We start from the raw sequence: 13,371 nt of genomic DNA, 5'->3' as shown, positions 1-13,371 counted from the left end.
ACGCTGTATTTTGCTGTTTCTTTTATTCCCCCATACGGTCCATGGTCTACGAGGATGCTCAATGCCTACCTCTGAAGGAAAGACTGAAAAGCTATTCATAGAAGTGTTAAATTTAAAGACATATTATTTCCTTCAAAGGAAAATATAATTCTCTTAATGCAAAATTAGATAAACAGGCTGACTGGGATGAAGCTCAACCTCAACGGGAACTAAATGCAGCAAGCTCACAGCGCAGCTGTCTGCAGAGAGCTGCAGCTCGGTGGCTGCCAGCCCGGAGGACTCTCCTCCCATCGTGTCTCAGGGCTGCCTGATCTACAACAGTTCCCAGACGCTCTCTCAGAAACGCTGACTAGAAACACCACTTTTCACTTTTATGTTATGCATGAATCTCACACACACACACACACACACACACACACACACTACCACCACCACCACCACCACCATTTCTGCTGCTTGGAGTGGCCAGGTTCAATGACCACGATGTACTCAATATAAAGTGAACTTGACATCTAGAAAATACCCACTACTCCGCTTCTCTTCAAGGTTGAGCCAGGTGACGAAGCAGTGTTAGAACTGGAGCATGTGTGTAGGTGCTTCTGCATGTACAGCAGGAAGAGTTGGTTTTATTGACCTGAACCTTGGCACTAGAAACAATAAGGCTCTTTCCTTTTTTTTTTTTTATACTGTTATTTGCATTTATTTTATGTTGCATCTATTCCCGTGCCATAAGTTTTTGTTTCTTCAGTTTCTTCTGGGATATCTTTTTCTTCTGTGCAACCTCTTCTTCTGGTTTTGGAACAATTTGTTCCTTTTCAGTGAGGATCATCTCGATGTGGCAGGGGGAGCTCATGTATGGATTAATCCGACCATGAGCTCTATAATTTCGGCGACGCATCTTGGGTGCTTTGTTCACCTGGATATGCTCAATGACCAGAGAATCTACATCCAAACCCTTAAGTTCAGCATTACTCTCTGCATTTTTAAGCATGTGCAGCAAAAATTCAGCACTCTTTTTGGGCCACCGACCCTGTGTCCAGCCCCACTGTTTGGCCTGGGCACACCTACCAACTCCACCATTGTACCGTCGGAATGGTACACATTGTTTCTTTAGAGTGACATCTTTCAGATACTTGGTGGCTTTTCGTATATGCATACCCTTGATGAAGGCTCTTTCCTTTAATGGCCCAAACACACAGTCCCTGCATGGGGTATGGGGCAGTGCAAAGCCCATCTTGGGTTTCAGTATTATTTCCTACAGAAGCCTCTCCTTAATTCCAGGGTGTCAGTGGACACCAGCGTGTCACATGACCTCCACACAGCACTGTTTCTGTCTGCACTGTCCAGTGTGGTAGCCCCTAGCACACTGAGCTGGAGCCACTGAGCATTTGTGCTGTGGCCAGTCAAATTCAGATGTTCCCTAAGTGTAAAATACACACTGAATTTCAAAGACATGATAGGACTACATAAAAAGGTAAACTAACTCATCAATACTTTTTATGTTGATTAGATATTGCAATGTTAATATTCTGATTATATTGAGTTAAACAATTCTTAATATTACCTTTTCCTTTTCCTTTTTTTTTTTACAGGTGGGATCTTGCTATGTTGCCCAGGCTGGACTCAAACTCCTGAGCTCAAGTGAAACTCTCACCTCAGCCTTGCAAGTATTAATAGCTGGGACTACAGGTTGCCACTGCACCTGGCTCCTTTTTCCTTGTTTTGGTGTGGCTACTATATGCACAGTACCCTTTGTCATATAAACTAACATTCATAGTTCTGGAGATTTGGGCACAGGCATATTTGGGAAGACCACTATTCAGCCTACCACAAATTCTAAAACAGAATTTTTTAGAACATATGTTGTTAAGATTACTGATAAAAGGTGCTAAAATTAAATGGAATGCCTCCCTTGACCTTAAAATGTTATAATACATACTATCGAGGCAGGTACCAAGCTCAGCTACAGTGAGGTCACTTCCCACCAGGGTGCTCTACTAACCCAGCCTGGCCTCTCCTGCCTCCCTCCACCCCCACGACACACACACCTTCCGGCCACACCAGTCCTCCTCATTTTCTTAGGTGTTCGTGCTGTGTCTTCCTTATTCCTGCCAGCCTACTTTCTTCATCCTCTAAATCCCTGATACAATGTTCCTACCTCCTTTATGACATGTGATACATTCTGCTCCCATTCATTTGGTGCATTGTGAGAGAAATAAGTAAACTCTTGATTCTTCTTCAATTCCTCAGAATGTTTAACGTCACACTTGCACTTAGCATGTGTTCAAACAGCATTTGTTGAATTACTTCCTAGTACATCACCTTAATACTTGACACTGATTATCAGACACAAGGAAGATACAGTAGTCCCGCCTGATTTCTGGTTTTGCTTTCCACGGTTTCCATTGCCAGAGGTCAATTGTGGTCCAAAAATAGGAGAGTATAGTATAGTAAGATATTTTGAGAGACAGAGAACACATTCACGTGACTTTTATAGTATACTGTTATAATTATTCTATTTTATTATTAGTTATTATTGCTAATCTCTTACTGTGCCTAATTTACCAATTAATGTTTATCATAGGTATGTATGTACAGGAAAAACAGTATAGTCACCTACCACATAATGACATTTTGGTCAATGATGAATCTATTATGGTGGCCTCCATAAGCATATAAAGAAGCTGAACAATTCCTATTGCTCAGTGAGGTCACAGCCATCCTAATGTTGTGGCACAAGGCATTACTCATGTGTTTATGGTGATGCTGGTACAAACAAACCTACTGTACTGCCAGTCACATAAAAAGTCTGGCACATACAATTATTTACAGTACAGAATGGTTGATAATGATAATAAACAACTATGTTACTTGTTACGTATGTGTTATACTTTTTATCATTATTTTAGAGTATACTCCTTCTACTGATAAAAAAAAAAGCCAGCTGTAAAATAGCCCCAGGTGCATCCTTCAGGAGGTATTCCAGAAGGCATTGTTATCAGAGGAGACGACAGCTCCACGTATGTTATTGTCCCTGAAGACTTTCCAGTGAGACAAGATGTGGAGGTGGAAGACAGTGATATTGACACTGTCTGGGCTAATGTGTGTGTCTTAGTTTTTAAGAAGAAAATTTGAAAAGTAAAATAAAAATCAAATTTTTTAAAATAAAAAATCTTACAGAATAAGGATACAAAGAAAAAATATTTTTGTACAGCTGGATATAGTTGTGTTTTAAGCTAAGTTTTATTACAAAATATTCAAAAAATTTATAGTTTATAAAGTAAAAAAGTTACTGTAAGCTAAGTTTAATTTATTATTGAAGAAATTTTGTGTAAATTTAATGTAGCCTAAGTGTGCAGTGTTTATAAAGTCCACAGTAGTGTACAGTAATGTCCTGGGCCTTCACATTCTCTCACCCACTGACCCACCCAGAGCAACTTCCAGCCCTGCAAGCTCATTCATGGGAAGGGAGGATAACAGGTGTACCATTTTTTATCTTTATGTCATATTTTTACTGTACCTTTTCTACATTTAGATATGTTTAGGTACACAAACACTTACCAGTGTGTTCCAGTTGCCCACAGTATTCAGTACAGTAACATGCTGTACAGGTTTGTAGCCTAGGAGCAACAGGATGTACCTTATAGCCTAGGTGTGTAGTGGGCTGTACCATCTAGGTTTGCGTAAGTGCACCCTATGGTGTTCGAACAATGACAAAATCACCTAACGATGCATTTCTCAGAATGCATCCCCGTCATCGATGGATGAATGACTGTGTGTGTGTGTGTGTGTGTGTGTGTGTGTGTGTGTGTGTGTGTGTGTGTTATAAGGTTTGGTACTATGTGAGGTTTGGACATCCACCGGGGCCTTGGAACTATCTGCTGATGATAATGGGGGACTATTGTAACTTCCTCTTCTGGCCATGATTAAGTAACAGGGATCAGAGTTGCCTTCAACCTTAAACAACTAGAAAACCACACAAAATACAAGAAACAACAATGTTCAGACAGTGGACAACAGGCATGCAGGGCTGTGACCTCTGAGAGATGGGACATAAACAAGAGGCACTTTCTGAGCTCTGGGCAGAAGCCTGACAGCTTGGCTTAGTTGAGAAGACAGAGATCTCAGTTGGGGAGGACAAGGTGGATGGGATTCACAGAGCAGCATACAAAGGAGATGTGCATAGAGAGAACTCCCCAGATTTGCATATTTTAATTAAACTCCCTTCACATCCTCAGCTGAGTACTGATCCTGCAGAAGAGGAAACTATCTGAAGCAGGGGAACAAGCACCCAGAAAGCAGGAGGCTAGAAATAATTTGTGTTCCCACCATCTAGAAAGGAAAGACTTCTTAAAATCTATGTAAAATCCTCAGAAGAGTATTACCTAAAGAATGGCACTAAATTAGCCCTAGACAAAAGACTGTTCTAGGCTGTCCCAAACAAAAGCAAGTCTTGAAAGGATTCAACTGCTTATAAGTAACTACATTCCAGAACTAAGTCCAACACTGTTTAAAGAAATACAACAAAACCCAGCACCCAACATCATTTACAATGGCCAATAATGGCCAACATCTGATCAAAATTTACCAGGCACAAAAGGAACAGGGAAATATGATCCATAACTAGGAAGTAAATTAATTATAAAGAACAGACTCAGAAATGACAGAGGTGATAGAATTATTTCCATCATTTATCATCTAGGATGTTAAAATAACTATTATAAATATGTTTCTTATGCTCAAGGATCTAAAGGAAACCATGAGCACAACTTAATGAGAAAAAGACTCATATAGAACTTCTGGAGATGAGAAACACAACATCTGAATGAAAACACACTGGATGGCTATAAAGGAGACAGTTGCAACAATTTCTAATCATTAACTGTAAGTCACTGGATCATCTTTGTTCATAAAGACAAAATCTCTTCAATGACTCAGCAAACAAAACAAAAAAGCACATTGTTAGTGATATTTTTAAGCTGGAAAAATGAGGACATCACTGTGCCATGAAAGCTTAGCACATTCCAATTTTATGAACATTGATGCTACAGATGATTGAAGCACATTTGACTGTGCATGTCAGAATCCATGAGTTTAATTAAAGTTATGATGTGAACAAAGAGTGTCTATTAGACAAGAAGAATTTGGTCTTGGCAAGTGATATTTGCATCAATTTGCTTAATTAGATCAGTACTTTTAAAACAATTTGTAAAGCATAGGATTAAAGGGCTGAATTTCAAAGGGTTTAGCAGAAGCCACAATCATGGTTTCAAACAAATCATCTGCAAGAAATTGTAGGCTGAAAATAGCAATTAGCAGCCCACAGAAAAAAATTTTAATGGAGACCATTTCTATCAATTGAATAACCATGTATAATATGGCTTGGCTTGAATCACTAATAACTTAACCTTCACCAAATTTTTCAGAAGGGAAGCAAAGTGCCCCTCTTGTTTATTTCAGAACTAGACTTCAACTAAAAATTAATCCCAGGTGCAGAAATATTCCGTGTCATTTTGGCTTTGGGGGAAGAACAGAGGAGGCAGGGTTGTTGGAGCTCATGCCTCAGCTCACCTCTCCATCCTTATATTTTAAGAAAGTAAATGCAGTCCCTGGACATAAGGACTCAGTCCATAGCCACCAACTTAGTAAATCTACTTTCAATTAAGGTTATAATTCAAAAGTTCAGTGAAAATGTTATTTTATTTATTCTGAAATAGCTTCATCAGGAGCCCTGCCTGATCCCCTTCTTGAAAAATAAAAGAAATACTTGGGAGAAAGATAATTCCAAGGAGAAGATAAGTTCTTTTAGTTTAAGATAAACGATACCTTCTTGTTTATGGCACAACTCGTTGCAGGGGCATTCGGAGCACCGGTGGCCAGCCCTGCCGTTACCTGGTAGCCGCGGACCCAAACTTTCTCTTAATTAATCCTTCAGAGTTTTGTTAATTTACTATGACTCATGTTTACAGGACCCTGAGAGTCTCCATAATCCTGAGATCTCTTCTGATTCAGAGTGAAGGTGTTAAGTAAATTATAGTGTATCTCCATTTCTAAAAATAATGTACATGTCCCCATCATCTCCGACTACTCTCTCTGCTCACTGTTCCCCAGCTAAGAAATCCGTATGGTACTAATGCTAGACACGGATACAGAAGTCCTCTCCCTCCAAGTGTAAAGCGTAAAACAGAGTGACTACCAGCCTAATGAGGAACCTCAAATCCAAGCTGAAATCTCAACAAATGTCTCCCAAAGGGGAGAACTGGACTTAGACCTTGCAGATGAACACTGTTTTCCAAAGCTATTAATTGAATTCTTGAGTTCCTGTTGGTGGTTTCTTTTAGGGGGCGGGCTTGGGTTGTCAGAGACGCAAAGTCATCTAGGCCCTCCTTAGTTCCGTGTGAATACCCAACCCGGTTGCTGCTCTGACGCTATTGGTTTAAACAAGGCCTTACTGGATATGTACTATGAACCATTTTGAATACAATTTTCCAGGCAAATGAGTATGATGTACAATTGCATTTATTAACTGCATCAAAATATCAGATAGTAAAAGGTATTTAAGACCATGTTTTAAAATATGTGTACATTTTACATCTTGTCTGAACATCGCTACTCGAATAATCATGGATAGGCACTTTAAACTTAATCAGCCCAGTTCTACCTCCTGATCCACACACTACTGCCACTCCAAATCTGCTCCTCCGGGTTTCCCTCCCAGGAAATGCAATCTTATTTTCCCAAACCGTCATGCTGTCTTGTTTCCTGTCCATCAAAGCTCACGTCCAGCGAGGCGAATATTGTCGGCTCTGCCTTCAAAGTATTACACACCCTGACTCTCACCAGATCTCTGCAACCGTCTCCAACGCGCACTCGTCGCCCTGCATCCCTCGCGGTCTGCACACAGCAGCCTGAGAAGGCTGCCAGGTGGGGCCCAGCATGTGCCTGTTCCTGCCACCTCGGCAGGCGACGTCCCGTGCTTGCGTCCCAGCCTGACCAGCCTCCCGGGCGTCCGCACGCACCACACGGGGCCTCAGCGGAGCCACAGGCACGTCCCACAGGTCGCTGTCATTTTCCTTGCCAGGCTTGATCTTGAACGCCTGCCAGCGTCTACTATACACTCATTTGTTTCTTTATCCATCTTCCTCCTCCCACCAACTCACTGCTCTATCCCAGCATCTAAAAACCCATCTGCGAAAAAGTAGTTGCTCAGTAAGATTTGTTGAAAGAAAAATGCTGTGGTGCTTGTTAATTAAAGGGAGTGCGTCCTGAACACGCATCCAGGACGCGAGGTCTGGGCTCATTTTTTCACTCCGTGTTTTCACGCCTGCTTTGAACGGACCTCCACTAGGTCTATCTGTTTGAGCGTCTAAAACACATTCTGAGTGGGCTGCTTAATAAAGTGATGCCCAAATCTGAATCTAAACTCTAGATTTAGACGCTAGAGTGGCATTTCTCACAGCAACTAGTTTTCCTGTATTGAATGTACTCCTATAGTGCCAAGGCATTTTGATCACACTGGATTCTCAGAGGACAGAATACTTCTGTTTCCCAAAGCACATTGCACGTGATCTTTGTTCTAGGGGTTTTTTAATAGGTCTCTTGTGTTAAAAAATAAATAAATAAATAAAGAACCATGATCTATAAGTTTGGGAAATGGATGATCAATTATTCTTCATTGCAGACCTCTCAATTTCTTGCCTTAGCAACGTATCATGGAAATAGATCCGTAAGGAGTTTCTCCAATGACCATTGTTCCCTAGAACAGGCTTACAAATCCCAAATTGAGGCACTCGGGCAGAAGGCCAGCATATTGACTAGGAGCAGGGGTTTCAACCCTTCTATCTAGCACATTCTCCTACTCACCCCTGTGATTTCAAACAGAAATTCACTGAGGAACTCAGAGAATACGGCCTTGCTTCGTCCATGTATTTAGTAACTAGTGAATGCTGCTATTTATTTAATTCATTTCATAAATGGATATAGGTCCAGGCACTGACCAACATATGTAAAAAAAATCCCTCCCCTCAGGGTGCTTACATTCTAGTGGGTGTGGCATCCCTGAGCAAGCTCAAAAAGTAAAATATTTCAGGCCATGTGCCTGCTAAGGAGAAGGGACAGGCCATGTGTTTGTGTATGTGTGTATACGTGGTGTGGAGGGGTGTGGAGGGGTGTTTGTGTGTGTACAGTATGTGTGTGTGCATGAGAGATGCGGGTATGAGGGTCTGGTGTGCATGTGTGTCTGTATGTGGTGTCAGTGGAGGGGTGGAGGGGTGTGTTTACATGTGTGTATGTGTGGTGTGGATGTATGCGGCAGTGTTGTGTGTGGTGTGGGTGTTGGTCAGGGAGGGATGTGGTACAAGTTTGTGTGTGGTATGTGGGGGTGTGTGTGGTTTGTGTGCGGTGTGTGATGTGGGTAAGAGTGTGGTGGGGGTATGGCACATGGGGGGGTGCGGGGGTGTGTGCATGGGTGGTGTGTGTAGAGTGTGTGCGGGGGTGTGGTATGGTGTGAGGTGTGGGGGTATATGTGCATGTGTTAGTGGTGTGCGTGGTGTTTGTGTTTGGTGTGTGTGTGGTGAGGGGTTGGTGTGGGGGGAGGGTACTGTGTATGTGTGGGTATGTATGTGTGGTGTGTGCTGTGTGTGGTGTGTTTGTGGTATGTGTTGTGTGTGTGCTGTCCAGCTGTAGATCCCTGTCCAGGGGAGGGCTCAGGGGGACGGTGACATTGGAAGGACGCCTGAAGGAGGGGAGGCAGAGCTCCTGGCAGGGGACCTCCGGAAGCAGGGAACACGCTGCCTGTTCGAGAAATCTCTGGAAGTCAGTGTGCACGCGGTGTGCGGCGCGGACAGGAGAGAGAGGCCAGAGAGCAGAGAAGGGGCGTCCTCCAGGACCCAATTAAGGGGTGCGAGGGGGCAGTCCTGAAAGGCTGGAACAAAGACACGTGGGGATGGGGATGTGACCTCCATTTCCGCAGGGCTCTGGGTCCGCTGTGCCCCAGCGCGGGCGGCCGGGGTCTGCGGGCCGGGTTGGGGGTCTCCGGCCTTTGAGCGCGGCGTGGCCCGGTGCGACGAGGTGCGGATGCCGAAGCGCGAGAGCGGGGGCCAGGGACGATTAACACCCGGTTCTAGGTCTGAGGAACTTGAAGAATGAAATTACCATTTACTGGTAAAATGAGGAAACGATTTTAGAGGAGAAGGCAAGATAGCAGAAGCTCAGTTTGGGACACGTTAACTTTAAGATATCTCGTGTCCTCGGAATATAAACGCCAGGCCAGGAAACAGAAAGCCAGGGCTAGCGCTGTGCACGATCTCGCCAGGTGCAAGGAAACGCACGGGGATGAGCTGGGAAGAGGGGCAGGCCCGTCGCACCCGGACACGCCAACGTCGTGCGCAGGCGGGGCTGCGCGTGAGAGGGTCTAAGCAGAAAAATGACACGACTGGGATTGCATTTGAGAACAGTGATCTGGTGACAACATGGAAGAAGAGTAGAGAACGTTCTATATGGATGGCAAATGTTTATGTGCTAATAATGATATGGTCTAGAACAGGAAGGGGAGCAGGAGTGACTCCATGACAGACTGACCTCCTAGAATAGGCCTAAGTTTCGGTTTCCCCACGCGGGTCCTCCCCTTCCCCGGAATGCCGCTGATAGCAACTAAAAGTCCCGCGACTTGGAAACCAACCAATCAGAAGCCAGTCCTGCAACTTGGATACCAACCAATCAGAAGCCAGTCCTGCAACTTGGATACCAACCAATCAAAAGCCAGTCCCGCCACTGGAAACCAACCAATCAGGAGCCAAGACGATCAGCCATTTTTGAAGGAGCAAATGAACTAAGGGAGGGAGGGGGGATGGCATGCCCGGTGCATGTAACCTGCTGAAAAGTATAAAAGCTTAGTTCTTACCCCAGGGCGGGGTCCTGGTTCGTGGAGAGGCCACTGCGTTGGCACTCTGGGACTCAGACCCTAGCTCGAGCTAGCTAATAAACTCCTTTGCCTGTTGCAGCCTCGGTGACTCTGCCTCTCTGTTCCTGGGGCCGAGGGGAACCGGTTCTAACAATGGACATGGAAATACGTTCAAATTAAATTGTAGAAAATCATTGTAAGAGCGCTGGTTTTATTTCTTTCTTCCCACAAAGATTCCTTCCAGTTTAGTACTTCTTGTCATCCCAGACAATGACAACTGCCCAAAATTAGCAAAGGAACAAATATGCCAAGGATTTTAGTGATGCTTCAGGGCAATCACCTCTTACAAGCACCTAAGTCCTTTCTGTTCTGCTGTACCTACAGGTCTACTACGCTCCTGAAAATTAACATCAGTCAGAATGAAGAGGGACTTTTTAATAAATAGAATTTGAATTTGACTTGCCAAAATTCTATTTATACCCTACTATTCAGGGATACATGTGTATATACAGGAGAATCCACCTACCAAAAAATTGTCTTCTTTTTTCTTCCTTTAGAGAGAAAATGGCATACTTTATCAAGCATGCCAAGATAAATTTTGTCCTTAAAATAAAAATAAAAATAAAAATCTAAATGCTTCATCCCAGACTGTTTTGTCCCTGCAAATACAACAAACCTTTCTTTCAGCACAAATCTCTTTTGTTTCTGGGAAAATAGGTTCCCAAAGCATTTGGAAATTTTGATCAGCTTCAGAAAATATTACCTGTGTTTCTAAAAGAGGATTCCTTTCTTTTTGTCTCTTCTGGCAACTTCCCATTTATCCCAAATAAGGTTGCCATATTTAGCAAATAACACAGGACATCCTCTTAAATATGAATTTCAGATAAACAACAAATAATTTGTGAGTATATCTTAAAGATCACATGGAACATAAACTAAAAACTTACTTGTTTATCTGAAATTTAAATTTCATTGGGCATCTTGTATTTCATCTGGCAACCTTAATCTCAAAGTAACTGAAAAAAAAATCTCAGGCAGGGATGTAAATTCCACCACTCACTGAAGAAAGAAAAGAAAAGAGAGAGAGAGAGAGAGAGACAGAGACAGAGAAAGCTCCCCAGTCTGGCGTCCTATTTCTCCGAAGGAGCCTATCTGAGAAATCCGTCACTGACTTAGAAATAGCCCAATCTACATACATCAGAGGAGCTTTCACAGTTGTTATCTCCTACAGACCTTTCATTTTACCTCATCCTGTTGCCCCAAAAGAAAACATGGTCCCTCTGGCCCTTGAAGCCCCCGCCTCCTGATATTATTGTGTTTTGAGACTTCTGAGGCACAAACTGCTTAGTGACTGGGATCTGTTCTGTCTGCTACACACCAAGAAGCCCCAATATGGACAGGATGTTCCATTTTATAGGCAGAATCAGAGGCTCTCACCTTAGAAATGATCACCATTTCCCCACAGGCTGTGAAAAAGTTAAATTTCCTATTATCCCCGTGATATAGACCAGAAAAGGCACCACACCTGATATCACTATTTCTGAAATTCCACAATCTAACCACAACTTCCTTTTCTTCCATGTGCTCGATCATTTAATCTTATTTTAGTTTTTCTAGTGGCCTGTCTTTCATTGATACATTTCAGCTCCATTTCTTGATTTTCTAGTGTTAGGTTGTTTTACTGACCCCCACCCATGAAAGATCAATAAGTTTGCATATTACAATTCCCCTACTTCATCTGCCTCCCTCTCTTCTAATTCTAATTCAGCCATTCATGTCCTTTTTGCTTTTAAATAATTGTCTCCTTAAATATCTGTATTTGATTTATGTGCTTGAAGTATGGTCTTCCGTGTCCTCACTGTACACGCAGGAAAGCCTCCGTCTGTGGATCTGGTCTCCTGTCCCACCGCCTGCTCTCCGAGCATTCTATTGTCACCTCCACATCATCGAAAGGGGTGTGCTTATGTTCCACCCTGTAACTACAGTCCCTGTCCGTAATAGTTAGCCTTAACTCTATTTTCAATTTTTTTCTCTTTTGGCTAGATGTCTTCATCAAATAATTTCTTCAGAAGGACTCACACTGTATTTCCTGAGTTTTTTAATAACTAAAAATATTTGTTGCTTTTATACTTGAACTAAGCTCTGTATACAATTCTTTCCTTCCAAAGGTATGCTTGGATCTTTTTCCACTATCTCCTCACGTTAGCAGTTACTGCCATGTCTGAGACTAACAGGGTTTTCCTCCTGTGTTTGGTTACGGTGGTTTGGATTCACTGGGTGCTGCATCTGTGGCCAGCTCGATAACACCACCAGGATATCTGAGGGACCGTTTGTCCTTTTTCTTCTGGGACACAGGGTGCCATTTTAATCTGCAGACTTAGAAATTCCTTTATTTAAAAAAAAAGTTTTCTTCTTTATTATGCCTTTGAGATTTTCTGTTTTGTTTTTATTTTGTGTCTCTATTCAGACCTCAGGTGCATTAACTGGAAAATATTATTTCTCAGTTCCTTTCAGAAATCTTTGTTCCTACAAGGCTTCTTTTTCTTATTTTATTATTTTCTACACTTTGGCGTTTATTATCATTACTTTTCTCCACAGGCACCTGCTCTATTATATTTAATTTATATATAAATTATCTAATTATATATATACTTTTCTCCGCAGGCACCTGCTCTATTATATTTAATTTATATATAAATTATCTAATTATATATAAATTATCTAATAAATTATCCATGTGTTTATTTATACATGTGTGTATTTTAAAAAACATATAGTATTTTACTCTGTACATATTTTAACCTACATAAATAATACTGTGTAATAAATCTTAACACTGTTTCTTCCTATTTTACTCTCACTGTGTGTTCTGAGATAGATTCACTGCTGTCTGTAAATCCTGGTTTGTTATTTCCAGTGGCTGCACAATACTCAACGTGTGAGCCCCAGAGTTAATTCCTCAATTCCCCTACTTATGGCCACCCAGCTTACCTCCAACTCCTTGATAAAACAAGCTATGGTTCAATAAACATTTCTGTACATATCTCTTCATGGTCTTATATAAAATTTTTCCTGGAATGTGTAATCAGAAATTGGCTTCCTGGGTCTTAGAAATATTATTTGGATGCTGTCATGTCTGGGTGACCAATTGAAGGTGCAACTAACAGTGTCTGAAGAACCCCTATTACTCATATTTTCATCAGCACTTAATATTAATCTGTTTTCTATTTTTTTTCCATCCATGTGGATCCAAAGTCATTTCTTACTGTTGTTGTACTTTGTGTTTCTCATTTACTGGGATAAACATCTTTTCACACACACCATTCAGTTTTCTCCCTTTGCAAGATGTCTATTTATACCTTTTGTCCACTTTCTAATGGGCTTACTGTGTTTTTCTTTCTGATTTCTAATAGTCTAGATATTGATTGCTTGTTGGCTTTGGACATTGCAAACATCTTCATCTAGTTCAT

At 41.9% G+C, this 13,371-nt stretch overlaps 1 protein-coding gene across 1 annotated transcript; it reads right to left on the bottom strand.

Annotated features, from left to right (window-relative positions):
* Positions 1-686: 686 nt before the first annotated feature.
* LOC123644716 (60S ribosomal protein L17-like) lies at positions 687-1,166 on the bottom strand. Its single transcript, XM_045560977.1, has one exon. The coding sequence runs from the start codon at positions 1,154-1,156 to the stop codon at positions 716-718; it is 441 nt and encodes a 146-aa protein (XP_045416933.1). The 5' UTR covers positions 1,157-1,166; the 3' UTR covers positions 687-715.
* Between the last annotated feature and the right edge of the window lie 12,205 nt (positions 1,167-13,371).

The sequence above is a fragment of the Lemur catta genome, chromosome 9 (genome assembly GCF_020740605.2).
Source record: "Lemur catta isolate mLemCat1 chromosome 9, mLemCat1.pri, whole genome shotgun sequence".
Classification (NCBI taxonomy): Eukaryota; Metazoa; Chordata; class Mammalia; order Primates; family Lemuridae; genus Lemur; species Lemur catta.
Note: the sequence above shows the minus strand (reverse complement) of the source record. Positions and strands in the feature narration are given on the sequence as shown.